At 40.4% G+C, this 27,235-nt stretch overlaps 1 protein-coding gene across 14 annotated transcripts in view; it reads left to right on the top strand.

Moving 5' to 3' along the window:
• RUFY3 (RUN and FYVE domain containing 3) overlaps positions 1-27,235 on the top strand; it is a 100,810-nt gene that overhangs the window by 4,310 nt on the left and 69,265 nt on the right. For 6 of the 14 annotated variants that reach the window (XM_055111454.2, XM_055111453.2, XM_003808985.6 and 3 more), the window contains exon 1: positions 11,537-13,744. The exons of the other annotated variants lie outside the window; for them this stretch is intronic. In XM_055111454.2, coding sequence (XP_054967429.1) covers positions 13,567-13,744 — 178 coding nt within the window. In that variant the 5' untranslated portion in view covers positions 11,537-13,566. Of the gene's footprint in view, positions 1-11,536; positions 13,745-27,235 lie in introns of those variants that run through there. 14 annotated transcript variants of the gene reach the window in all.

Raw genomic sequence — 27,235 nt, 5'->3', positions numbered from 1 at the left:
TCATAAAAAAGTTTGTAAATAGAAGGTAGCCTAAACTTTTCAGGGTTTGTCACATGAATTGTTTTGTTCCAAAATCTTGCAGGATATAATATCCATGAAATCAGTATGCTTCAATGCAGTGTGAAAGGAGACTTCTGATGTGCCTTGTTGGGGATTATGTCTCTTTCTGAGTCTTTGAGTGCTGGTAATCTGCTAGGTTTTTATGATTCTAACTTTAAATCTCATAAAACTCTCTGCCATGCCTTTTAAAATTTGATTTTATAAAAAGTACAAGTAATACATGACTCTATGCTCATTGTTTAAATGTTTCATAATACAAAAGTACAGTTACAAAGTGAACTTTCTTCTTTGTGGACCTCCAGCACCCTCCCCCCGGTTCCTTATTGGAGGATGCCCACTTTTGAGTTCGGGGAGTTTTCATCCTGAACTTTTTCATGCATTTACAGACATGTATGTTTTTATATTTCATGGTGGCTTTATCCTCTTGGTGTATGTATGACCTTCCATGCCAGTTTCTCAGCAACTACAATTTGTAAGGAGGATCTGCTTGCAGGCCATGGTGTAATACTTTTAATGTTTTCCTTTTCCGTCCTGCCGTTAGAGATCGTCTTGTGAATGGACAGGATAGACAAAAGATGGCTTCCCTTTAGTGTTGGATGGAAGAGGCACCCTGCTGTTTGCACAGTTACCAGCTTCTATTTAGTTATTCTTTTCTCCTTCCAACTCCCACAACTACGGCAAACATTGTTCAAGGCAATGCTATGCAAATAGCCCACATCCTTGCCCTTGTCTTTTCTCTCCCAGTTAAGGCAGTGTCCAAAAAAGTGTCCCACTCACCAAGTAGCAGCTTTCTGTATTTTTAAGTGCTGTTTTGAGATAGGAGGAAGGCTAGAAGAGGAATAGAAGAAAAAGAATCTTGAAAAGGACTGGCAGCGTTACTATGACTACCCACTTCAAAGTTGAGTATACTTAACAGCGAGTGCCATGATTAAGCCCCTGATAGTGCAGAGAATGAGGTACCTAGAAGCCTTTGTCTCTGACAGATGCACTTGAAAAATCCATTGTATGGGGAAGGAGGTTCGAAATATACATGTAAACCCAGGAATTAGTGTTTAAGGGGAGAAAATTTATGCTTACAATTTCATTAACATATATACACACACAAGTATACAGATATGTATATATCATATATATTGCATGCATGCATGCATGTATATGTAGATTGTATATGTGTTTGTGTAAAATATATATTTTTTAGTTTTTCCTCTGTGGACATTTCTGTTATTGTCTCTCTTCTTTTTTAATTGTTTAGTAGTACTCTAGAAAACAGTAAAGGTCGGGTGCGGTGGCTCACACCTGTAATCCCATCACTTTGGGAGGCCAAGGCGGGCGGATCACCTGAGGTCGGGAGTTCGAGACCAACCTGACCAACATGGAGAAACCCTGTCTCTACTAAAAATACAAAATTAGCTGGGCATGGTGACGCACACCTGTGATCCCAGCTACTCAGGAGTTTCAGGCAGGAGAATCACTTGAACCCGGGAGGTAGAGGTTGTGGTGAGCCGAGATTGCGCCATTGCACTCCAGCCTGGGCAACAAGAGCGAAGCTCCGTCTCAAAAAAAAAAAAGAAAAAGAAAACAGTATACCTGGTCAGGAATTGAACACATGTTTTTTGTTTTATTTATTAAAATTTTTATTTTATATAAAGAGATATGTCAATGGGCCAGGCATGGTGGCTCATGCCTGTAATCCCAGCACTTTGGGAGGCCAAGGCAGGTGGATCACTTGAGGTCAGGAGTTCAAGACCAGCCTGGCCAACATGGTGAAACCCCGTCTCTACTAAAAATACAAAAAAATTAGCCAGGTATGGTAGTGCACGCCCGTAATCCCAGCTACTGGGGAAGCTGAGGCAGGAGAATCGCTTGAACCCGGGAGGCAGAGGTTACAGTGAGCCAAGATCCGCCACTACACTCCAGCCTGGGCCACAGAGCGAGACTCCGTCTGAAAAAAAAAAAAAGAAGTATGTCAAAGAAGAGTCAAAGTGAAAATAAACAATTTTTTTAAAAAAGAGATGAGGTCTCACTGTGTTGCCCGGGCTGGTCTTGGACTCCTGGGCTCAGGTGATCCTCCTGCCTCGGCCTTCCAAAGTGCTGGGATTACAGGCATGAACCACCATGTCCGGCCTCAAGCACGTGTTAATCAGTTCACCTGCTGTATGCTTCTTTAAACTTTGAAAAGGCAAAAGTACTTTATTGTGTTTTGTAAACATAGAGGCATCTGCCCAAGCTGGAACATATGAGGGAAATGGTCAAACTTTCAGAACCCCAAAAGATTGGGCATGGTTACCTTCATACTAGTAGTTTTGGAAACAGCAGAGTGATGTGTGACTTTTTAAAACACAGATTTTCGGTATTTTCAATGTAGATCAGTGTCCTCATTTACCATTCTGTGATTCATAAATCTGTTAGCCCTCTGCTCTTTTCCAACCCTGTTAAGAAGGCAAAGAGCCATTTTCTGATCCATTAAGTGCCTTTTGTCAAATAGTAGATAAAAAGCACCCACCCATATACAAACCTCAGAAATGTAGCATCTTTCCAAGGATGTGTAACTGCCAGAGATCTGGAGTTTAGGTGTTCAGTGTCTTGGTGCAGTTGGCTCCTTCCACACACAGCTGACATGACCTTGGACCTCCTGAGCTACTGAGGGACAGGTAGCTGGGTCATGCCCCCATTTCCTTCCTCACGACTAAACACTCTGCTTGCCTTCCTGATTCTGCCTTTGTGAGCAGGGCTCCCTGAACTCTCACAGTTTGTCTTCCCAGCCAATTCTCCCCTTCTTTTCTGCCACCACCTTTTTGTTGCACCTATTCTGGCCTGGCATTATCAAAAAGTCAAATCACCCTTTTTATTGACAGAGCAACAATTTCAGAATATCAGATGTAATCTTTGAGTCTTTCTTTGGTTGCTCCCCTTCTGATAATCATAGACTCATTCTTTGTAGACAGAGTTTTCTTTTTTCTTCCCATCTTAGTTTGATTCTGGACACTAGAGTGTCCTAAAAGGCTCTTCATTATATAACAAATTTTTTTTGTAGTTCTGAAACCCAAACAATTACCAATAAAAGATGTGACTGTAAAATAATAATAATACTAGTGGCCACCATTTGTGGGATATTTTTGTGTGCCGTGCAGAGAGCTAGAAACTTCACATGTAATAGTACTTAGCACTTTTTTGAACTGAAGCCAGGGAATGAATTCATATTTCTCAATAGTCAGCCTTCAAAGCGCATGTTCTTAATCACTGTACGTTCCCTCACCACCAAGGTCTTAAAGAAGCTGGTTTGAGTGGAGAGCAGTAAAGGTTGCTGGGTAGGAGGGATAGCAGAGGAAAGGTGGCAAAGAAAGCAACTTTGGGGACTAAAAGACAAGTATTGGCCTCAAAACATATTCACTTGACTATATTCTGTTTTGTATCTTTTCCCTTTTTTTAAATTTTTCATAGAAATCTACATGTTTAAGAGGTAGGATTTTATCAAGAAGCTAAGAGACCATATTTTTCTAGTATGGGCTATAGATAGTAAAAAGTCTAGATGTATGATGATGGAAGTGTAGCAGAATAAACTGGATGAAATAATTTTTTTGTTGGCAATATTTTTCAAAATTCCTTAAATAATTAAAAGAACTAACTAAAAAATGGGCTGCCCCTTTATCATTGCACAATAGGCAACCTGTAGCCAACATAAATAAAAGTAGAATCCCATTTTTGATGAATTTTACAGGACATCACACCTATTACATGTCTACTCAATCCTTACTAATTTTGAAACACACTCCCTACTTTGTGAAGTGGCTCAGGTTATGAGCTGTAGAATTTGTTGTGGGAAGTCAGTAGCACACCATAAGCATTAAAAAATTGGTTTGAAATTGTGTGAAAGGAAATTTTTTTTTGTTTTGTTTGCTTTTTTGAGATGGAGTTTCACTTTTGTTGCCCAGTTTGGAGTGCAATGGGGCAATCTTGCCTCACAGCAACCTCTGCTTCCCGGGTTTAGCTGATTCTCCTGCCTCAGTCTCCTGAGTAGCAGGGACTATGGGCATGCACCACCACACCCACCTAATTTTTGTATTTTAGTAGAGACGGGGTTTTGCCATGTTGGCCAGGCTGGTCTTGAATTCCTGACCTCAAGGGATCCGCCCGCCCCAACCTCCCAAAGTGTTGGGATTACAGGCGTGAGCCACCATGGCTGGCCAGGAAATGTTTTTAGAGTTACAAAGCAAAGCAGTGGTACTTGAGAAGGTAAGTAGCAATATGGCCATGCCCCCTACTGTATTTGAATAATTGTGAAAAGGTTCATAGTCTCCCTAAAACTTCTCAGGGCTGCTGGCCAAGGTGGCGTTCCCTCTCTTTGCAAAGCCTTTTTTATCTGACATGCTCCCTACCGACCGGACAAGATACTCAGCTTTGTCAGAGGGAGTGGTGGGGCGGGGGTGGGAAAGTTTGGAAGAAAGGTGTGGGAACCTTATGATGTGTAGGAAAGGAGAGCCTGGCGGGCCAAGACAGCAAAAAGCAGGTGGAAAGCTGAAGTCGTTGTAGCATGTCGCCTTTTAGAGTGTGATTCTTCTAACTTCAGAATCTGTTTAGGGACTCTCCACAGACATTTATCTACTTCTGCTGTCTTTTTTATGAACTTAGGAAATCTGATCACTTGAGGTGAGAATGCTTGGTAAAATTCTGACCCATCTCTCTTCCTTCCTCAAAATCTGAGAGATACCACTGTAACCCTCTGCTCACATCTCCTTTTTACTTTCCTTTGCCTCTGTCCCATAAACATTTATTCTTACTGACTTTCATTTTATGTATTGATAGGGTTTTTCCAGAACTCTCAAAGGAGAAGCACTTATCATAGTGCAGTTATGGTGACATTTACTTACTGCTTACTTTGTGCCAAGTGCCATGCTAAGCATTTAACTCCGAAATAGTTAATATTATTATCCCCATTTTGTTAATGTAGAAATGGGCACAGAGAAGTAACTTGCCAAGGTTACTCAGCAGCTAGGTGGTGGACCTAGGATTCACTGTGAGCATGCTGACTCCAGAGTCCACATTGCTGTGTCACACTCTTTCATCACCTCCCGTAACTGGAATCAGGTCCTAGATTAGAGGCACGTCTTCAGGCAACCAGCCCTCTGGTTCCATATTCTACTCACTAATGCCCTATTTACTAAAAATGAGTAAATTAATGAAACTCAAGAGTCACCAATCTGATAGAAAAAATGGTTGTATATGTAAAAAACGCTGAATAGGTCCATTTATAACAGACATTAAGACTTTACTAAACACCTAAAATTGTCTGTTTCTTGTCTATTGCCTTGTTCTTTCTTCTGCATCCCTAGCATATGGGAGGTACCCTGTACATGTTGAGTGAATTAATCTGTTATGTACATGTAATGAAGCCAGTGTTAGACTGACCTGTTTGTTGGGGCATAAATATGGTTTGATTTTATAGAATTTGGGGGTTTTCACAATTGAAGTGAAACATGAGGGTGGAAAAATGCCATTGCAAGGCTATATACATATCTATACCAGCAAGTATCTATTGAGAGTCTGGTATTTGGTAGGTACTATTTTGAGTAGATACATAAGAGGTATGCAAAATGCATATTTCTTTGGTGGAGCGTCTGGTATTTGGTAGGTACTATTTTGAGTAGATACGTAAGAGGTATGCAAAATGCATATTTCTTTGGTGGAGCTTCTGGTCTTTGTGGAGCTAGTTATTTAGTTTCATTTTACAACTGAGTAAATTGAGGCAAGAGGAGGATAAATTTCCCAAGGTCACCTACTAAGTTTTTGCTAGCTTTACGTCTGTGTAAATTATTGCCTGCAGCCACTGAGCCATGAAATCAGTTTTACTTTTCAGGGTAGAGGTTATTTTTAATCTTATGCTGGTTAATTTTAACAAGTGAAAAGATGATGCATTATAATACTCCTGGTAGTGTTTGTTTCTAACAAAGTAATGATAAATCAACTTTCTGAGTATATCAGTTTATAGTTGTTGTCAACTTTGGTTAATATCTATAAAGTGACACTGAGCCTATGAAGTGTATAAACTTAAAATTGAAGAAATCTTGAAATCAGAGGTAGACATAATAGATTGTGGTTCTGGGAAAGGAGGTGGGAGGGTGTACTGGAGCATGTGAAATAATCATGATCATTGAGTTGAATAATCATATAATTTAACAGAAACATCTGGGCTTTCCACCAATGTCATCATGATGATGATTCATCAAAGATACCCTTTCATGGCTGGATGCGGTGGCTCATGCCTGTAATCCCCCAGCACTTTGGGAGGCCGAGGCACGTGGATCTCTCGAGGTCAGGAGTTCAAGACCAGGCTGGCCAACATGGCGAAACCCTGTCTCTACTAAAAACACAAAAGTTAGCCAGGTCCGGTGGTGTGTGCCCATAATCCCAGCTACTTGGGAGTCTGAGGCAGTGAGGCAGAAGAATCGCTTGAACCCGGGAGGCAGAGGTTGCAGTGAGCCGCGATCGTGCCACTGCACCCTAACCCGGGTGAGAGTAACACTGTCTCCAAAAAAAAAAAAAAAAAAAAGGTACCCTTTCATGCTAACAGCAACTAGTGAAAAACTAGTGAAATAGGGGGTAAATGAGATTTTTCTTCTTAAATTATGAAACTGTGATTCAGGAAGGTGCCAAACAGAACTTTGTGAGCTTTACAAATTTAGTTGCACAACTTGACAAATTTTAGGAAGAAGTTTCTATTCTGCATTATGAAAATCAGAAATAACCCAGATGCCTACCAACATGAAAATGAATCAGAAGGCCAGGCGCAGTGGCCAATGCCTGTAATCCCAGCACTTTGGGAGGCCAAGGCGGGCAGATCACGAGGTCAGGAGATCAAGACCATCCTGGCTAACCCGGTGAAACCCCATCTGTACTAAAAATATAAAAAATTAGCCGGGCATGAATGGCATACGCCTGTAGTCCCAGCTACTTGGGAGGCTGAGGCAGGAGAATCACTTGAACCCGGCAGGTGGAGGTTGCAATGAGCCGAGATCGTGCCACTGCACTCCAGCCTGGGTGACAGAGTGAGACTCCATCTCAAAAAAAAAAAAAGAAAATAAATCAGAATGTGTTTTTGTTATTGTTTTTTTGAGATGGAGTCTCTCTCTCTTGCCCAGGCTGGAGTGTAGTGGCATGACCTCGGCTCACTGTAACCTCCGCCTCCTGGCTTCAAGCAATTCTCCTGCCTCAGTCCCCTGAGTAGCTGGGATTACAGGCACGTACCACATTGCCTGGCTAATTTTTGTATTTTTAGTAGAGATGGGGTTTCACCATGTTGGCCAGGCAGGACTTGATCTCCTGACCTCAAGTGGTCCACCCGCCTCAGCCTCCCGAAGTGCTGGGATTACAGACGTGAGCCACCGCGCCCAGCCGAATCAGAAATTTTTTGTACATGCATTGGAACACTACCTTATAATACAGCAGCCAAAAGGATAAACTACATATGCACACTACAGTTTGGATGAATCTTAGAAAATACAGCATTGAAGGCCAGGTGCGGTGGCTCATGCCTGTAATTCCAGCACTTTAGGAGGCCGAGATGGGCAGATCACCTGAGTTCAGGAATTCAAGACCAGCCTGGCCAAGATGGTGAAACCCCATCTCTACTAAAAATACAAAAATTAGCTGGGCATGGTGGCAGGTGCCTGTAATCCCAGCTACTCGGGAGTCTGAGACAGGAGAACTGCTTGAACCTGGGAGGGGACAGGTTGCAGTGAGCCAAGATCATGCCACTGCACTCCAGCCTGTATGACAAGAACAAAACTCTGTCTCAAAAAAAAAAAGAAAAGAAAAAATACGCATTGAGTGAAAGGCTTAGAAAGTTTTATAGAGCATGAAACACTTTCTATAAGAAAGTTGAAAAAAACTGAAACTAAACATATTGCTTAGACCTTCATATATTTGTGACAATATTTTTGAAATAAGATAATGATTTACACAAAATTCAGAAGGTTACCTTGAAATGAGAGGCAGGAGTTTAGAAGCAAGAAGGAGCACATAAGTACATATGTTGGTCCATTTCTCCAGTTGAGCAAGGGTTTCAGGGATATTGGTTATATTCTTTAAGGACTTAAAATTATACATTAAGTTTGCTATTTTTAAAAAGCGTACAATGCATCATTTTAGAAAGTGATTCCCCCTTCATTTATCTTTTTCTGTTTCGGAATTTATCAGGTGTTCTTAATGTATCCAACTAGTATGTAAATGTGGAGGGAACTCAGAGACAGAGTGGTAGTAGGGTGAACCAAGTACATAGTGGAAGCATTTTATCTACCCTTTGTGAGCACATGACAGAAAAGTCCATACTGGGTTCTCAGTTTGTCAGAATGTGCCCACTTACTAAAAGCCTGAACTTAATATGTAAGTTGGGGGGCCTAGAGGAAGATATGGGTTGTGCAGCATTAAGGTGTAAAGTATGGAGGCTGATAAAAAAAAATTTCTTCAAATCTTAAATTTGTTGAAACTCATCTTTAGGAAATTTCATGAAGAGACTTTGCGTGTGTGTGTGTGTGTTTGTGTGTGTGTGTTTTAAATGTCTTTTTATTTTCTCTGAGTAAAATTTAACGTCTGGGGATGAGGAAGAGTTAGGATAGAGTGCTGAAGTTGCAGAGTGTAGAAGGAACATGGACTTTGGAGGTATCTAGACAGAAGTAGCTTGGAGTAACAGATCTGCTACTCGCAAATTGTGTGATTCTGGGCCAGTTACGTGGCTGAACTTTGGTTTCATTGTGTATAAAGAGAAGGTATCAATCTCTACTTTGCAGTGCTTTTGTGAAGACTTGACATGGTATTTTTTTTTTTTTTTTTTTTTTTGAGACAGAGTCTTACACTGTTGCCCAGGCTGGAGTGCAGTGGCGTGATCTCGGCTTACTGCAACCTCCGCCTCCCGGGTTCACGCCATTCTCCTGCCTCAGCCTCCTGAGTAGCTGGGATTACAGGCACCTGCCACCACGCCCAGCTAATTTTTTTGTATTTTTAGTAGAGACGGGGTTTCACCGTGTTAGCCAGGATGGTCTCAATCTCCTGACCTCGTGATCTACCCGCCTCGGCCTCCCAAAGTGCTGGGATTACAGGCGTGAGCCACCGCGCCCGGCCCTTTACATGGCATTTGTAAAGCACCTAACAGAAAATAGAAATTTAATAAATGATAGCTATTTTAGGTAATTTTTCCACAATATATAACAGAGACATTGAGCCTGTCAAGTTAATCTTTGTCTTATAGTAGCAGCCGAGTACAAATATCCTTTAAGAGGAATGTAACTTCTGACTTTGAAGTGTGACTCTTATTTGCTTTGAATCCATCATAATGTGGAAAATACAGACTGTTTAAGCAGCTAGAACGTAGTATTTTTTGGATCTTCATTTTGGATTTGAACTTCACACAGGCCTATTCTTTTAGGGCCACAGACTGAACTCCCACCCGCCTCATAACCATCTTACAAATAGGTGCCATTACTCACAAATGGGATCAAATGAGAAAATAGTTCAATACAGCTCATACAGTAATTACTCTGTATGTGAGAAAAAAAATCAAGGTTTGAATATCTTACTGATGGCTTAACTTTATCTTCATATTCAAAGCTAAGATGTTTACTTAGTAAAGACCAAAATGTAAAAACGGTACTAAGCAATATCTAAAATCTTTTTTTTTTTTTCTTTGAGACGGAGTTTTGCAGGCTGGAGTGCAGTGGTGCAATCTCACCTCACCGCAACCCCCGCCTCCCAGGTTCAAGCGATTCTCCTGCCTCAGCCTCCAGAGTAGCAGATTACAGGCATGTGCCACCACGCCCAGCTAATTTTGTATTTTTAGTAAAGATGGCGTTTCTCCATGTTGGTCAGGCTGGTCTTGAACTCCCGACTTCAGGTGACCCGCCTGCCTCAGCCTCCCACAGTACTGGGATGACAGGCATGAGCCACCGTGCCCGGCCGTAGAATTGTTTTTATAAGTTTCTACAAATAGCACTGTTTTCATAGTAACTTCTTTGCCTGTGAACAATGGATAACTGTTCGTGCTGAAGACTCAATGGTGTTTACCTAAAGAACAGCGTAGAAGTACAGTTTTTCTTGCCCACCCCCGGGTCTTATTTCTGAAATGGCTGCTAACACCTCAAACTGGTAGATCTGGGAAATTCAAGGATACCAATACAGGCATGTTTTTCTTTCCTTGCCAAAAACTTTAGTTGTTTTGGGCTTGCCTCTGTGTCCTCTACCTGGAGAGAGGCAGGGTGGGATGGATCTTCCGAAGGAATGTTAATCAAGTTTCTTGCTCACTAACCTTGATGTTCCTGTTGTGTTGGTATGTTGCAATCAATCTAGATCTGTTCAAGTCAGTAAATGCTTACTGGGGTGAAGAGATTGTTGTGGTTTGTGACAAGGCCAAATTCAGGTTTTGGACCCCAGGCAATCACATGGCATTCGGATTTATTCATGTATTCCTTGTTCTGTTTTAAGAACATATCAGTGATCTAGAGTTTTGATATCACACATACAGATAGCTAGGCTGTTTGGAGTTGTGGTTCCAGGAATGTCCCATGTAATTTGAAGGTTTTAATGACTACTTACTATGTTTTGAAGTATTGCATGATATAAAGTGAATCTATAAACTGTCCCCTTATTAATATATAATATGGGAATATTTTTGGCTAGAAAGGAATTGAACTGAATTAAATGAGAATGTGTTAAATGAAGGCTTGTGTTCAGTATTTGGATATGAAAATTCTGTTTCCTGGAAAAGGTATTTCTGTCTTACTGCTGCGTGCCTAGTGCCTGGATCACTACCTGGCATGTGGAGCACCTCTTAGTGAATATCTGTTGAATGAATGAATGAATGAATGGCTCTGAGTCTAGATGTAGGGTAATGATGAGAGAGAATGAGATAGAAATAAAACCAGGAGTATTTTGCTTTCCTTAGTAACTTACTGATTTTCCCCAATTATAAATAAGCCTATATATATGCCTTCTTACATTGTACCAGTATACCCTCCTTCTTTTTTTTATTTTGAGACAGGGTAGAGTGCAGTGGTATGATCTCGGCTCACTGCAGCCTCTGCCTCCTGGCCTCACGTGATTCTTCCACCTCAGTCTCCCGAGTAGCTAGGACCACATGTGCGCGCAACCATACCTTGCTAATTTTTGTTTTTGTAGAGATGGAGTTTTGCCATGTTGCCCAGGCTGGTTTCAAACTCCTGAGCTCAAGCCATTCACCTGCCTCAGCCTCCCAAAGTGCTGGGATTACAGGCACATGCCACCACATCTGACTAATTTTTGTATTTTTAGTAGAGATGAGGTTTCACCATGTTGGCCAGGCTGGTCTCGAACTCCTGACCTCAGGTGATTTGCCCGCCTTGGCCTCCCAAAGTGCTGGTATTATAGGCATGAGCCACCGCGCCCAGCCATCCGCCCTGTCTTCGTAACAATATGAAAATGCCAGTTTCTCTACAGAATTTGATTATTAGCATTTTTTTCTTTCAGTTCAGTCTCAAATTATGATGAAGCATTTGAGATTTTAACAATATTCAAGGAGAATTTTTTTAGTTTTCAGAAATTAGGTAAATCAAGATGTCCCTCTGATAACAATCCCTAGAAAGGAATAGTCTCAGGTCATATTTCTTGAATTTGTATGTTCCTCCTTAAAATTGGAACCCTTCAATACAAAAACAAACAAACACTTTCTTTCAATTGTCCAAAACATTTTCAAAGAAAATTCTTATTCTTCTCTTTGTAATTTATGTAGTTCATAAAGCAAGTACCTGCCCTTTTGCTACCAAGGTATAAATGCCTCATTGGATAATATAGGGCCGTGTGTGTGTGTGTGTGTGTGTGTGTGTGTGTGTGTGTATTAAGAAAATATAATTGTCTTCAGTATCTTATCGAATGGGAGGATTTTAAAAATATAACATGGTTTAATCTGCTTAGAAACATATTTCATGCTTAAGGCTGGGCGCGGTGGCTCACGCCTGTAATCCCAGCACTTTGGGAGGCTGAGGTGGGAGGATCATGAGGTCAGAAGTTCAAGACCAGCCTGGCCAAGATGGTGAAATCCCGTCTCTACTAAAAATACAAACATTAGCTGGGCGTGGTGGTGGGTGCCTGTAATCCCAGCTACTCGGGAGGCTGAGGCAGAGAATTGCTTGGACCCGGGAGCTGAGATCACGCCACTGCACTCCAGCCTGGGCTACAGAGCAAGACTCTGTCTCAAAAAAAAAAAAAAGAAAAAGAAAAAAGAAAAAAAAAGAAACGTATTTTATGCTTAATACAGAAACTTGATAAATACAACAAAATCAAAAAGGGGGGAAATTGCCATTAATTGGGAAAGATTTTACTTTTTTAACTTGAAGGTTTTTTTTGCATTTCTGCCTAACCTAAAAGGTCAGGTTTTTGTACCTTGGAGAAGGAAATTATAAATGCCCAAGAATAAGATATTTAAATTGAAAATGTACTTTAGCTTTTCTTTTTATCTTTTTGTTTTTTTTCCCTCTGAGAGCCTCAATTTTTTATGCTTTAGCTTTTCTTAAAACATAACATTTAGCATAGTAAAGAATTTTAATAGCTATGTAGATAAGAATGAAAGAGGTGAATTATATGCTTGTTAAATTAATCTAACTGCCTCTTTTACCATCTTTACTATAGATTATTATCCGGTATTAATTGTCATCCTTTTATTCAGTCCTTGATCCCAAAGTAAGAAGAATTGATGAGGATATGTGCATTGTGTTATGTCTGATCACAGTTTGACTAGCACAGTCTGGAAGTGGGTTGTACAGGATGAGAGAGAGAAGCCTAATTGCTCTCCCAGCATCAGCAGCATCTATAAAGCATCCTGGGAATTGCTTGTCCTACGTTCAGAGCAGCTGGTCACATGAGCCTGAATTTTCAGTTCAGTTCATTAGTCAGCCATTTTGGTCAACACCCTGCTTACTGCGCACGGCCAATCCTATGAGAACTCAGCATCCCAGCTCATCTGAGCAGATCCTGGAAGTGATTTCTGCAGCTCAGGATTTTTTTTTTAAGCTACATTGAAAATATAGGTTTATTTTTTGTTCAGGTTTTTCTTTTATATTTTTTTTCTGCACAAAGGAGGAGGATTTTTCACTTACTCATATCGAAGCCAGATTTTTAAAGCCAGCTAAGGCAGCATCAGCTGTGCGGGATTTAAAGCCTATAGCTCAGCTGAAAAAAAAGGTGGGGGGCAGGGAAGGGAAGATAAAAGGAGAGGAAGCTGGGAGAAGACAAGCATCATCTTATTTTGCTATGTGGTAGGAACTGTCTATAAGATAGTGTAGAATTGTTTATCTTGAGCAGTTTGTTCTTAACCTATAAGGTATTTTTCCTTTTTTTTTTTTAAACCTCCCCCACCCCTTTCCTGAAAGCTTTGTTTCAGAGCTTTGTATTGGGTTTTTTTGGTGAGGAGGTTGTATTTACTTTTGTGGTGTGTGTGTGTGAGTGTGTGTGGGTCTGTGTGTGTGTTGTGGTCCCAGCTGAGTCATCATGTCTGCTCTGACGCCTCCGACCGATATGCCAACCCCCACCACTGACAAGATCACACAGGCTGCCATGGAGACCATCTACCTTTGCAAATTCCGAGTGTCCATGGATGGAGAATGGCTCTGCCTGCGAGAGCTGGATGACATCTCACTTACACCTGACCCAGAGCCTACCCATGAAGGTATGGTCAGATCCTGTCCGCTAGTATTTCACCAGCATCCTCATTGTTATGGGGGAGGGCTGGGAGGATCAGGGAGAGGTAGAAAGAACCTACACTCTCAACTGTTAACAGTCCTGAAAACCTTGCATCCTTACTTACCACCCAGCTCCCCTTCTCTTGCTCATGGGGGAAAAATAATTTTTTTTTCTTGCCCCTTGAGGTATCCTTTCAAAAGATGCTGGATACTCGTTTAGAGTTCTTTGTCTTTAAGCCTGTAAATAAAACATTTGAGGTCACTTATCACATCTGATTCTATTCAATAATGAGAAAGCTATTAATTTTGTTCATATATGAAAATGTTATAGAAATTGTAGTGATTTATAACACTAAGTTAAGACAACATGACTATAATTATAGGATTGTACATGATGAATACAGTAGAAACACCAGGGTATTTGGTAATGGTATCCTCACCATTATATGAGGATACAATTTTAAGCAAGTTATGACATCTAGGAAATGTTTGATAAAATATTTTTTTAACAATATGGATTATTAGGTTAGATGAGAAAATAACTTTCAGCATTTATTTATTGAATATGGACTCCTAAGAAAGCATAATGCCTTGGAAAGGTTAAATATGATTAATATGGCATCCCTATAGATTACAATAGAATGGTAATATTGGAATCTATTGGCCATTGCTTTTTATAAATTATTTGTGGTAACTATTATGATCCATTTGAGATTTCCACTGTCAGTACCTCTGAGATCTTTGTGGTCTCTTGACTTGCGACTTTTTTCCAGGACTCTTCCTAATTTATGAGAGGTTTTCTGCTTCTACCCTTTAATTCTCTTAATACCACAGAAAGAGAGCTGATTTGAATCATAGCTACAAATCGTTTTGTTTTTAATATAGTTGCTTCTTATACTGATGAAAAAAAACAAAAAACGCTTGCATATGAGGAGAAATTCTTTATAAACATCTGCCTGATAGTTAGGCACATCGACAGGACAAAGAAGACCATAGGTGAATTGTACCTAGCAGATGGGGTTAGGAAAGGTGATTCTCTGCCTTTGACCTTGAGTTGAAATCTTATCATGACCCAGAATTTGCCCATTGTGTTTGATAAGCATTTTATCTTCCCAGTCAGCCTTAGCCTTGAGAAAGTTTTAGGGATGGTTAATAACACAGAACACAAAGCAGTCATTTTGGGTGTGTCTTTAAGAACAATGTTTAAGTGGTTTTTAAGACCCTTTGCATCTTTTAACAATTGGTTTGTTAATTAGACAGCTTTCTTTGGCTGTATGTTTCGTTATGTGCACAAGTTATAAGACATCAGCTGAAATTCCATGCAATGCCAGTACTATTTATTTTTTATTATTATTTTATTCTATATTTTCATCAAAACATCGTTACATCCAACAATTCCAGTACTACTTAAAACAGCCTCCAAAGCTTTAAAAGTCTTTAGGGAAGAAAAATACAGTTTTAGAAGGCTACCAAGAAGTCTTCTGGCAACTGCCTCAGTTTACATATTTTGTTTGAAAAAAATGTATTCCCGTCCAATTTGAGAGTTATACAATATGAAATATTCCCTTTATCATGAAATCTAGTTTACCAGTGTCTCAAAAATAATTTTTAACAATTTTAACACCTCAAATATATGTTTTGGGAGCAGGATTCCTGTGGATAAGCAAAAGTGAGCTGTTTGGTTCATGTAAGCGTTTTTAGCAGCGCCATTTGAATTCTTCATAGAGAAATCTGTAGCAACACATTTCTCAGTATGGAAAATGTGTGAGAGCTATAATCTAAGCAATAAATTGTATGTCTGCTGATTAAAGAAATCAGATAAATACAGAGTTTCCAAGACCTTTAATCAACTATAGAGGATTTGGAAGAAAATAGAGAAATGCCGACAGTGCATTTTAGAATTCTGCCTTAAATTGGGCAAGAAAGCTATTATTTTAAATTACTAGAAATGAAAATAAAGAAAGCATAGGCCCATGAAAGCCTGTGAGTATTACTGCCTTGCTCCATTACCAAACTCTGGATATTTAAACAGTCATTTGGTCCCAAGAAATACCCACTTTTATGTTAATACCACTGATAGTTATTAGATTTAATTTAGCTATAAGCATTTAAGTGGTGGTCACCAGGCCCATGATTATGTGAATCTCACCTTGTTCACAAAATGGAACTCCTGATGTCTGGACGCGGGAGTATTCAGACTGCTTTCCGGGCTGATTCACAGAGGGAAAAACATCTGACCACCCAAATCCTAGAGTGAAGTCTCCTCACTCCCACAAAAGAAAATAGGCAAAAAGCATAATGTTCCCTCTTAAAATGATGTAGACTGACTGTGTGTACTCAGCAATAGAGGCTCTGTGGCTTCCATATTTTATTTTCTTAAAACCAGAGTTCCTGGCCCTTCACTGAGCAGTCCACAGTATAGGCCTGGACCTAGAGTTTCTGCCTACTTTAACCCTTAAATAAATGAAAATAAAAGCATTCACTTCATTATCTCAATGCTTATTGGTGGTCAATGAGGGATTATCTCTCTTTTGTCTTATATACTCTTTTTTTTTTTTTTGAGACAGAGTTTTGTTCTTATTGCCCAGGCTGGAGTGCAATGGTGCAATCTCGGCTCACTGAAAACTCTGCCTACCGGGTTCAAGCGATTCTCCTGCCTCAGCCTCCCAAATAGCTGGGATTACAGGCATGCGCCACCACACCCAGCTAATTTTTGTATTTTTAGTAGAGACGGGGTTTTTGCATGTTGATCAGGCTGGTCTCGAACTCCCGACCTCAGGTGATACACCCTCCTTGACCTCCCAAAGTGCTGGGATTACAGGTGTGAGCCACCGTGCCCGGCTTATATACTCTTATTTTCAAAAGCCAACAGCAAATCTACAACAAGTTTAATTGCAAATAGATTTCCCCTAAAGGCAAGAGCCTGTGATTGACTCAACAGGAGAAGGGTCAGGAGAGGCTTCATTAAGTGAGACCTTAAGAGATAAACAGGTGATCACCAGACCGACATAGGGAGGGCATTTCAAACAGTACATAGTGAGCTGGCCCAGCCAGGGAGTAGCAAACAGGAGCACAGAGGGCTTCTGTTTGGCACAACAGGGAGCAAGACTGGAAAGATAAGCAGGGGCTTGACTGTAGAAATCTTATTCATACTGAAAAGCCTGCACTTGATTCTGTAGTGAAAAGCTACTGGTGCTTTATGTCTGGGAGTAACATAAAATAAGATTTGTGTTTGGAATGATCACTTCTGGCAACAGTGTAGTGAATGGATCAGAAGGATATAAGCTCTCAGGGACCCCTAACTATAACTTTGAAAATGGTCTGGGTAAGAGATGACAATCTCACATTAAGGTAGCAAGAGTGAACACCAAAGGAACAATCCCTGGAAAAGTAGAATGTACCCGATGACTGAGGGGCTGGGTGGCTGGAGAATGAACATAAGGCAGTGCCTGGGATGACTCTCCAACTTCTGGCTGCAGAAGCTAGGTTCCCTTTACCAGTAGGGAATATAGAAGGAAGAGAACATTGGAGTTGTTGATGCTTAATAGATTGTGACTAACAAAAGCACTACCATCACTCTTTTTTTTTTTTTTTTTTGAGACAGTTTCGCTCTTATTGCCCAGGCTGGAGTGCAATGGCGCTATCTCAGTTCACTGCAACCTCCACCTCCCAGGTTCAAGCAATTCTCCTTAACTCAGACTCTCCAGACTCCCCAAGTAGCTGGGATTACAGGCATGCGCCACCACGCCCAGCTAATTTTGTATTTTTAGCAGAGACAGGGTTTCTCCATGTTGGTCAGGCTGGTCTCGAGCTCCCGACCTCAGGTGATCGCCTGCCTCGGCTTCCCAAAGTGCTGGGATTACAGGCATGAGCCACTGTGCCCCGCCCATTACTCTTTCAGTTGAGCCTTCTACCCGCCCCACAGAAGCATTAATCAGATTTATACTTTTCCAGATTACACATCCTGGCTTAAGTCTGTACCCTAATTTACATTAAGAGTTGGAATCCTCACATGGAAAGGCGGGGGTGAAGATAAAAGGAGTGAGACTTAAATGGACATTCAGAGATGTGAGAATGTGGCTTACTTTCTTACTTTGCTTGTGCCATGTCAGTGCTAGAGGAGCAGCCTTGTTTATAGAAAATTCATTTTGCATTTTCTTAATTTAGGGAAACATGTACCACCGTTGAAATAACCTCTCAGAGACTTTGTTTGTTTGTTTTACTTTGTGAAAGCGTAGTGGGATTTCTTTCCTTTTTTTTTTTTTTTTTTTTTTTTTTAAACCAAAGCAATGTTGGAAGTAAGTGGAATTTCAAAGTAAAGGAACTTTTAAAGCACCATGAAAATTTTAGAGAACATGTCTTCTCTGTTTTTTTCAAGAATGGAAGCAGAACACTTCAGTTAGACCTTTAAGCATCATTATATTAATTTCAGAAATGGTGTTATTACTGAGATGAAGTGGTATATTTTATTTTTGCGATTTTTTTTTAAGTCACATGCTCATATGTATCTGAATTTCTTGGAGTAACATTCTCAAAACAAGTTACATATAATTCTAGGATCAGGAAAGTAATAACTTTTTTTTTTTTTTTTTTTTTTTTTGAGACAGAGTCTCACTCTGTTGCCCAGGCTGGAGTGCAGTGGCAAGTTCCCAGCTCACTGAAACCTCTGCCTCCCAGGTTCAAGCGACTCTCCTGCCTCAGCCTCCCTAGTAACTGGGATTACAGGCAGGCGCCACCACGCCTGGGTAATTTTTGTATTTTTAGTAAAGATGGGGTTTCACCATGTTGGCCAGGCTGGTCTTGAACTCCTGACCTCAGGCGATCCACCCACCTTGCCCTCCCAAAGTGCTGGGATTACAAAAAATTAGCTGGACGTGGTGGTGGGTGCCTGTAATCCTAGCTACTCGGGAGGCTGAGGCAGGAGAATCGCTTGAACCCAGGAGGCAGAGGTTGCGGTGAGCCAAGATCGTGCCACTGCACTCCAGCCTGGGCAACAAGAGAGAAACTCTGTCTCAAAAAAAAAAAAAAAAAGATTTTTTTAAAGAAATTCACCAATACATGTTATGTATACGCATGTCCACATACGTGAAGGGCAGGCTATAGTATTACCTTCAGTATTATTGAATGTTTAACAACAAAACCAACTATAGCTATGACTCAGTTTATAACACGTTTACCCTTAATAAGTTTACCTACTTAGAAATGTATATGTTAATAAAAGTTTTGACACTTTAAAGAGGATTTTTAAAGAATGAAATCCTGACTCATTTGTTGTCTCAAGTGACTACAGATACCCCTTGAATTAAGATGGGGTTATGTCCTGAGAAACTCATCCTAAGTTGAAAATACCATAAAATGAAAATGCACTTAACACACCTACTCTACTGAACTTAATAGCTTAAGTAGCTTAGCCTCTCCTGCCTTAAACATGCTTAGAAGACTTAAATTAGCCAACAGTTGCGCAAAATCATCTGGCAGCACAGTACCCTGTAGCGTATTGGTTGTTTACCCTGATGTGTGGCTGATCGTGTGGCTGACTAGGATGGTGTGGCTGACTGGGAGCTGCGGCTTGCTGCCGCTGCGCAGCATCGTGAGAGAGGATCACCTGGCGTATTGCTAGCTCGGGAAAAAATCAAAATTCAAAATTTGAAGTAGGGTTTCTACTGAACACATATCACTTTCTCATCGTTGTAAAGTTGAAATATCGTAAGTTGAACCCTCATAAGCCAGGGACTGTCTGTAAATTGAAATTAGCCTAAAAGACAGCAGTAGTATCGTATTTCAAAAAAGAAAATGTTATTTTGCATATACTGCCTTTACTCTGTAAAGTGTTTCAGACAGATTTTTTTAAAATATAATTTGTGATCTAAGTCCAATTCCTTGTTCTTAAACTAAATGTCCAGCTTTTGGTCTATTTTCTTTTTTCTTTCACATTCCTACTCTCTGTTATCATTTTTCGGATATTTATATGGTTTCAGTGGCAGGCAAGTTAAAAATCGCAATTTAAAATAATTTTTGTGCGCTTTTCAAAGTGAAGCTAAGTTGGATTTTTTAAAATAAGACTTTTTTCCGATTACAAAAGGAAATTTGTTGTGGAGATTTGGATATTTCTTTTTTTTTTTTTTTTTAAATGAGGCCTTGAGATTTGGAAATTTCTAAGTAGAATTTTGACACAGAATTCAAAATGACTGAAGAAATCTGCTGGATACCTAATGAGTCTCTTTAGAGTTGGGTGGATAAATTAGTCAATGGAAAACTTTATTGCTGTCAATATGGGGTATATTTGAGAACAGTAAAGGAATTAGTACAATAATGGGGTTGATTTGGCAATTCGTGTTTTAGCTACTGTGATGGTCATTAATTTAGAGATAATATAGGATAGTGGTTAAAAGTATGGATTTTGTGGCTTGGACTTGGACCTGGACCTGGATTCAGTTCCTTACCCAGTACTCAGTAGTCATGTGACGTTGCACAAGTGATCACTTCATGCTTGAGTTTTTTTGTTTTTTTTTGAGACAGAGTCTCACAGTGTCACCTGGACTGGAGTGCAATGGCACGATCTCAGCTCACTGCAACCTCCACCTCCTGAGTTCACACAATTCTCCTGCCTCAGCCTCCTGAGTAGCTGGGATTACAGGCGCCTACCACCACACCCAGCTAATTTTTTGTATTTTTAGTAGAGACGAGGTTTCCCCATGTTGGCCAGGCTGGTCTCGAACTCCTGACCTCAAGTGATCTGCCCACCTCTGTCTCCCAAAGTGCTAGGATTACAGATGTGAGCCATCATGCTTGAGTTTTTCTCTCCTCTTAACTGGGAATATTAACGGTAACTACTTCAGAGGTTAGGAGGATTAAATGAGATACTTAATGTAAAGCACCCTATAAATGGTAGCTATTTATATTAGTAGTTATTCATGAAGCAGTAGCTGAAGCCACAGCAGTTTAAGCCGTATTCTTCAATACATTGCCATTTTATTTTATATTTCTATTTCTATATCTATCTTTATAGAGTAGTCTGAACAAGTTATTTATCAGACTAAAGATGAACATTAGTAGTAGCTTAAACTCAAGTTTTAGCATTGTCCTTTCTTGGACCTCTATAAATAAGAAAATAATTGATTAAAAATCCACAAGTTATCAGTTATCCAGGAATATGCATTTTTGTTTCTTTTTTTTTTTTTTTTTTTTGAGATGGAGTCTCGCTCTTGTCACCCAGGCTGGAACGCAGTGGCGCAATCTCGGTTCACTGCAACCCCTGCCTCCCCAGTTCAAACGATTCTCCTGCCTCAGCCTCCCAAATAGCTGGGATTACAGGCAGCCACCACCATTTCTGGCTAATTTCTGTATTTTTAGTAGAGACAGGTTTTCACCATGTTGGCCAGGCTAGTCTTGAACTCCTTGAACCCGCCTCGGCCTCCCAAAGTGCTGGTATTACAAGCGTGAGCCACTGCACCCAGCCAAAATATGTGCTTTTCTATTAACCTTCTTTTAGGGATAAGGAATCTGACATTGAGAGGTGATGCACAGATGATCAGTTGAATGCAATAAAATATACATCTGGCCTGATTAGTTACTTTCTGCCAGGAATTATTTACTCCAAGTGTTAAAAATGTATTCTCTCATTTAATTTTTACAACAACCTTTTGAGCCTAGGTACAACTATTACCCCCAATTTACAAATAAACTGACATTTGGCCAGGCGCGGTGGCTCACACTTGTAATCCCAGCACTTTGGGAGGCTGAGGCGGGTGGATCACCTGAGGTCAGGAGTTCAAGACTAGCCTGGCCAACATGGTGTACTAAAAATACAAAAAAAAAAAAAAAAAAAAAAAAAGATTAGCTGGGCGTGGTGGCAGGTGCCTGTAATCCCAACTACTTGGGAGACTGAGGCAGGAGAATCACTTGAACCTGGGAGACAGAGGTTGCAGTGAGCCGAGATTGCACCACCGCACTCACTCCAGCCTGGGCGACAAGAGTGAAACTCCATCTCAAAAATTAAAAAAAGTAAAATAAGCTGACATTCAAGGGTGTAGTAACCGGTAGAGGCAGGATTCAAACTCAGACAACCAATGGCTCAACCCATACACAACACTCCTGTCCCAGAATTCTAGAGTGTAAGTCCAACAATAGGCCTGCGTGTAATAAGAGGAGTCTTCTTCCCAGTCTCTGATGACATATTTGCAGAAGTTTTATACACAATTGAACACAGCATTGGCAGCTTAAGTACAGTCAGCATGCAGATAAGGCCAAAAGCATCCCAGCTGGGACATGCTTGGTGATTGCCATCTTTTTTTTTTTGTTTTTTTGAGACGGAGTCTCGCTCTTGTTGTCCAGGCTGGAGTGCAGCTGCGCGATCTCGGCTCACTGCAACCTCCGCCTCCTGGGTTCAAACAATTCTCCTGCCTTAGGCTCCTGAGTAGCTGGGATTACAGGTGCCCGCCACCATGCCCGGCTAATTTTTGTACTTTAGTAAAGAAGGGGTTTCATCATGTTGGCCTAGGCTTGTCTTGAACTCTTGACCTCAGGTGATCTGTCCACCTTGGCCTCCCAAAGTGCTGGGATTACAGGCGTGAGCCACCAAGCCCGGCCAGTGATTGCCATCTGTTAAAGTGGAGACTGAGTTTTTTGTCCACATGTTTTCTTTTTCCTCTTTTCACTCACTTTTATAAAGTAAATGAAAATATTTACATAATCGTGCATATACTACCAAACAGCAAAAATAGTACACTGCTGAAACTGACCTGGCTGGCAAGTGACACCTCTATATGCTAAATTTAGCTTTCTGAAGCAGATGTACAAAAGCAATAAGAAAAGCAGTTTTGTTTTGTTTTTGTTTTGAGACAGAGTTTCGTTCTGTTGCCCAGTCTGGAGTGCAGTGGCGCAATCTCGGCTCACTGCAACCTCTGCCTCCCAGGTTCAAGTGATTCTCCTGCCTCAGCCTCCTGAGTAGCTGGGACTATAAATGTGCACCACCATGCCCGGCTAATTTTTGTATTTTTAGTGCAGACAGGGTTTTGCCATGTTGGCCAGGCTGGTCTTGAACTCTTGGGCTCAAGCGATCACCCGCCTCAGCCTCTGAAACTACTGGGATTACAGGCATGAGCCACCGCACTTAGCCTGAAAGGCAGTTTGTGATAGCAGTAATATTCACGATTATGGATTGTTTGAAATAGTAGCTACAGGTAATCATTATTCTTTTAGCCAAGCATTCTCATGCCCTTCTTTGGATGATTTTTTCAATGTTTTTTCAAACTCCTTTTCAACATACTTACCTGTTCCAGTCAGACTGTGCTTCAGTAAAATCCTGATTATTCTTTTTGTTTTACTATTCCGACTTGTGATTCTTCATGCCCGTGTTATATCAGGAAGGGTAATGGACCCCTGACTCCCTTCATCTACAAGTCCTTCTCTAACAGATCTCACACCTTTCATGTCCTGAATCACTGGTTAGCATCTGGGACATTTGTTTGAATATGCTAGAAATCATTCCCCAGTTATTTAATTCATGGGATTCCTTATTTCTGAAATTATATAGAAAGTTCTTCAGGGCAAACCTTTTCTTTGGCATTCTTCAGAAGGCCCCATGGTACTGTGTACTATTTATCGTAGATATCCAACAAACTTCTGGTGAACTCAGTGATTCCCTGTTACTCCATAAAATCATTTTAAAAGAAAGGATTTGCATGTAACTGTAAAGACACATGCACACGTATGTTTATTGCGGCACTATTCATAGTAGCAAAGACTTGGAACCAACCCAGATATCCGTCAATAATACACTGGATAAAGAAAATGTGGCACATATACACCGTGGAATACTATGCAGCCATAAAACAGGATGTGTTCATGTCCTTTGCAGGGACATGGGTGAAGCTGGAAACCATCATTCTGAGCAAACTATCACAAGGACAAAAAACCAAACACCGCATGTTCTCACTCATAAGTGGGAGTCAAACAATGAGAACACATGGATACAGGGAAGGGAACATCACACACTGGGGACCTGTCGGTGGGTAGGGGGCTGGGGGAGGGATAGCATTAGGAGAAATACCTAATATAAATGACGAGTTGATGGGTGCAGCAAACCAACATGGCACATGTATACCTATGTAACAAACCTGCACGTTTTGCACATGTACTCCGGAACTTAAAGTATTAAAAAAAATAAAAATAAAAAGCCAGGTGCAGTGGTGGGCGCCTGTAATCCCAGCTATGTGGGAGGCCGAGGCAGGAGAATCACTTGAACTCGGGAGGCGGAGGTTGCAGTGAGCCAAGATCGTGCCACTGCTCTCTAACCTGGGCAACAGAGTGAGACTCCATTTCAAAAGAAAGAAAGAAAGAGAGAGAGAGAGAGGAGAGAGAGAGAGAGAAAGAAAGAAAGAAAGAAAAATGGATTTTGTCTTCCTCCATTACACACAATTTAATTTATGGTTTCTAATGTTTTCTTTATTTTTAATTGTTTATCTCATATTCTGGACCGACTGTATATTATTTGGAAAATATAAGTTTAGAATAATGTAATAATTTGTTGTTTTAAATATATCCTAATAATACGTAGTATTGATAAAAATATGGGACGACTTGGGGCCTCTGCTAGTGGGAATGTGCATTGGTACATCCTTTATAGAAATCATTTTATCATTGTGAATCAAGGACCTTAAAAAATTAATTCTCAGTAATTGTACCAGACACCTATCCTAAGGAAACAATAAGAGATACAAACAAAAAGTTTATGTATGTACTGTATATTTATCACGGTATTCTGACTTCCTGTAACACACTCTTTAGAGCAACTTAAATAGCGTAAGAGGAAAATTATTCAATAAGTTGTAGAACACCTTACACTAAAAATTATTGTGGAACAATATTTGATGTGTAGGGTAATGTTTGGATATAACTTTAAAAGCTGTCTCTTAAGCTGCATATTTACTATAGTCACAATTTTTTTAAGTGTAGGTATACATAAACACAAGTAAAAGGAAATGTATCAAAAATATAAAAATTGATTATCTCTGGATAGTGGAATTATGGGTGATTTTTATAATATTCTTTATATTTCTTTATATCTCCCAAATATTCTACAAGAGGACATATTACTCTAATAAGAAAACAAATGTTCCTTTTTCAAAGGAAAAATCTTTATGAAAATTAACGGGTGTGCAATCATCCATCCAACAGATATTTGTATTATATATCAGTACCTTCTATGACAGTTTCACACATCTGTGAGTGGGAACATTTGCCTCACAGCAGAGCTACTGCTTTAGATTCAATTTCCATTATAATTTTTTAATATTTCTATTAGGCATTTTATTTTGGGTTTTTTCAAACACAGACCTGTGTTTATTTACTGGCATGCTCTGTTTTCATAGCTGTTTAAATGCTGTTTGCAGTGTATGGGGTGGCCCACAGTGTCTAGATTTAGAAGCATTTACAGCATTTGATTTATTCCTTTCCTAAGTGTTTGGAAAATAAAACCTGAGTCATTGGGATTCTCTTTTTCACAGAATTGTGTTATTGTTCTTTGCTTTCACTGTGGCACACCCCCTTTTGTAATTGGCCCTTGGTGAGATTACAGAAACATTTGTTGCCACCAGTGCAGTCAGCCTTAGATTTACACTGTCAGGTTCTCTGAGCTGTGATTATGTGTTCAGAAGGCAGTCTCAGTGAACTTCTCAAAGTGAGAAGGTTGTAGCTTTTAATACAGTCTCAGAAGCCTATGGGACAAAGTTTTTTGGACAAGGTTCATCCCTTCTTGTTGCTCTGCCCTGAAAATAACCTGGCTAGTCACCCTTTCAAGGTAAGTTTTACCCACTTAGCTTCCAGGATTTTGTAAAATTCTAAATCTGGGTGAGAAATATCAGTAGCTCTGTACTTGTATGCCAGTTCCTATCTAAACCACGAAAGAGGTGCATGCTGCCTCTGAGCTGACCGTAACATACTCTGCATAAAATCAGCTTTTCCTTCCTGTTTCAGGACTACTTTCAGTTTCTTCCTGTCTCTTTGATACTCTTGCACTAGCGTTGGCTTCAGTGCACTGTCATTAACCACAGTGCCTTACAGTATTTTCTTCTATTGGTGAGCCTTTTCTGGACCTTTCGTGGAACAGAGCTTCTACTTGAATCTTTAATTTGTGCCCTTCATAACAGAACTCACATTAACTCTTCTTTGAGTTATCAGCTTCTGACACCCAAGAGTCATTTGTCCTAAACTAATCACTGAAATATGAATCATTTTCCAAAAAGAAATGCTGTGCCAGATAAGATAATTGCCACTCAGTGATAGAGCTCAGAACGGAATTCACGTTGTCAGATTCCCAAGCCGGAGTACCAACCAAGATCTGGTTGGAAAGAGCAAGTGCTGTCGTCTGAGAACATCCACCATATTCTGTACTCTTCAGTAGCTGTTCTGTGTTTTGCTTTTTTGATGGTGCCCCTCCTGAGGGGGAGGTGGAGAGTATATAATTGGGCATGTTTTTTCATTGTGGTTCCTCTAGTCCCCACCAGTCAACTGTGACTACTATGAAGTGCTTTTGAGTACAGGGCTGTAAATACTAAAATCTGTTCCTTTGCAATTTTTGGTATTTGAGCTTTTCCAGAGAACAAATAGAAGGATTTGATGAGCTTAGAAATACATGTGTAGAGGAACAGTGAAAAAGACTTCTTCCCAAATGGCTGCTAAGTAATTATATATTTTTCATCATAATTAAATATTCTCAAAATTGTATGTCAGTGTGTTGAAAATAGTGTTTTCAAAGAAAATATTGGCTGGGCGTGGTGGCTCACACCTGTAATCCCAACATTTTGGGAGGCCGAGGCAGGCGGATTGCTTGAGCTCAGGAGTTCAAGGCCAGCCTGGGCAACATGGCAAAACCCTATATCTACAAAATAAAAATAAAAATTAGCTGGGTGCTGCTGGGCACTGTGGCTCATGTCTGTAATCCCAGCACTTTGAGAGGTCGAGGCGGGTGGATCACCTGAGGTCAGGAGTTCGAGACCAGCCTGGCCAAACTGGTGAAACCCTGTCTCTACTAAAACTACAAAATATTAGCCGGGCATGGTGGCAGATACTTGCAATCTCAGCTACTCAGGAGGCTGAGGCAGGAGAATTGCTTGAATCCAGGAGGTGGAGGTTGCAGTGAGATGAGATCACATCACTGCACTCCAGCCTGGGCAACAAGAGCAAAACTTCATCTCAAAAAAAATTAGCTGGGTGTGGTGGTGCATGCCTGTGGTCCCAGCTACTCAGGAGGCTGACATGGGAGGATGGGAAGATTACTTGAGCTCAGCAGGTCAAGGCTGCTGTGAGCTGTGATTGCGCCACAGTGCTCCACTGGGTGGCAGAGTTCAGACCCTGTCTCAAAAAAAAAAAAAAAAGAAAAGAAAAGAAAAGAAAGAAATGTCTTTAGCATTATTATGTACAGATATTTTTAATGAAAACAACTTTAGTTATAGAGGTGATATATTTGCATTGTAAGT

The sequence above is a fragment of the Pan paniscus genome, chromosome 3 (assembly GCF_029289425.2).
Source record: "Pan paniscus chromosome 3, NHGRI_mPanPan1-v2.0_pri, whole genome shotgun sequence".
Taxonomy (NCBI): Eukaryota; Metazoa; Chordata; class Mammalia; order Primates; family Hominidae; genus Pan; species Pan paniscus.
Note: the sequence above shows the minus strand (reverse complement) of the source record. Positions and strands in the feature narration are given on the sequence as shown.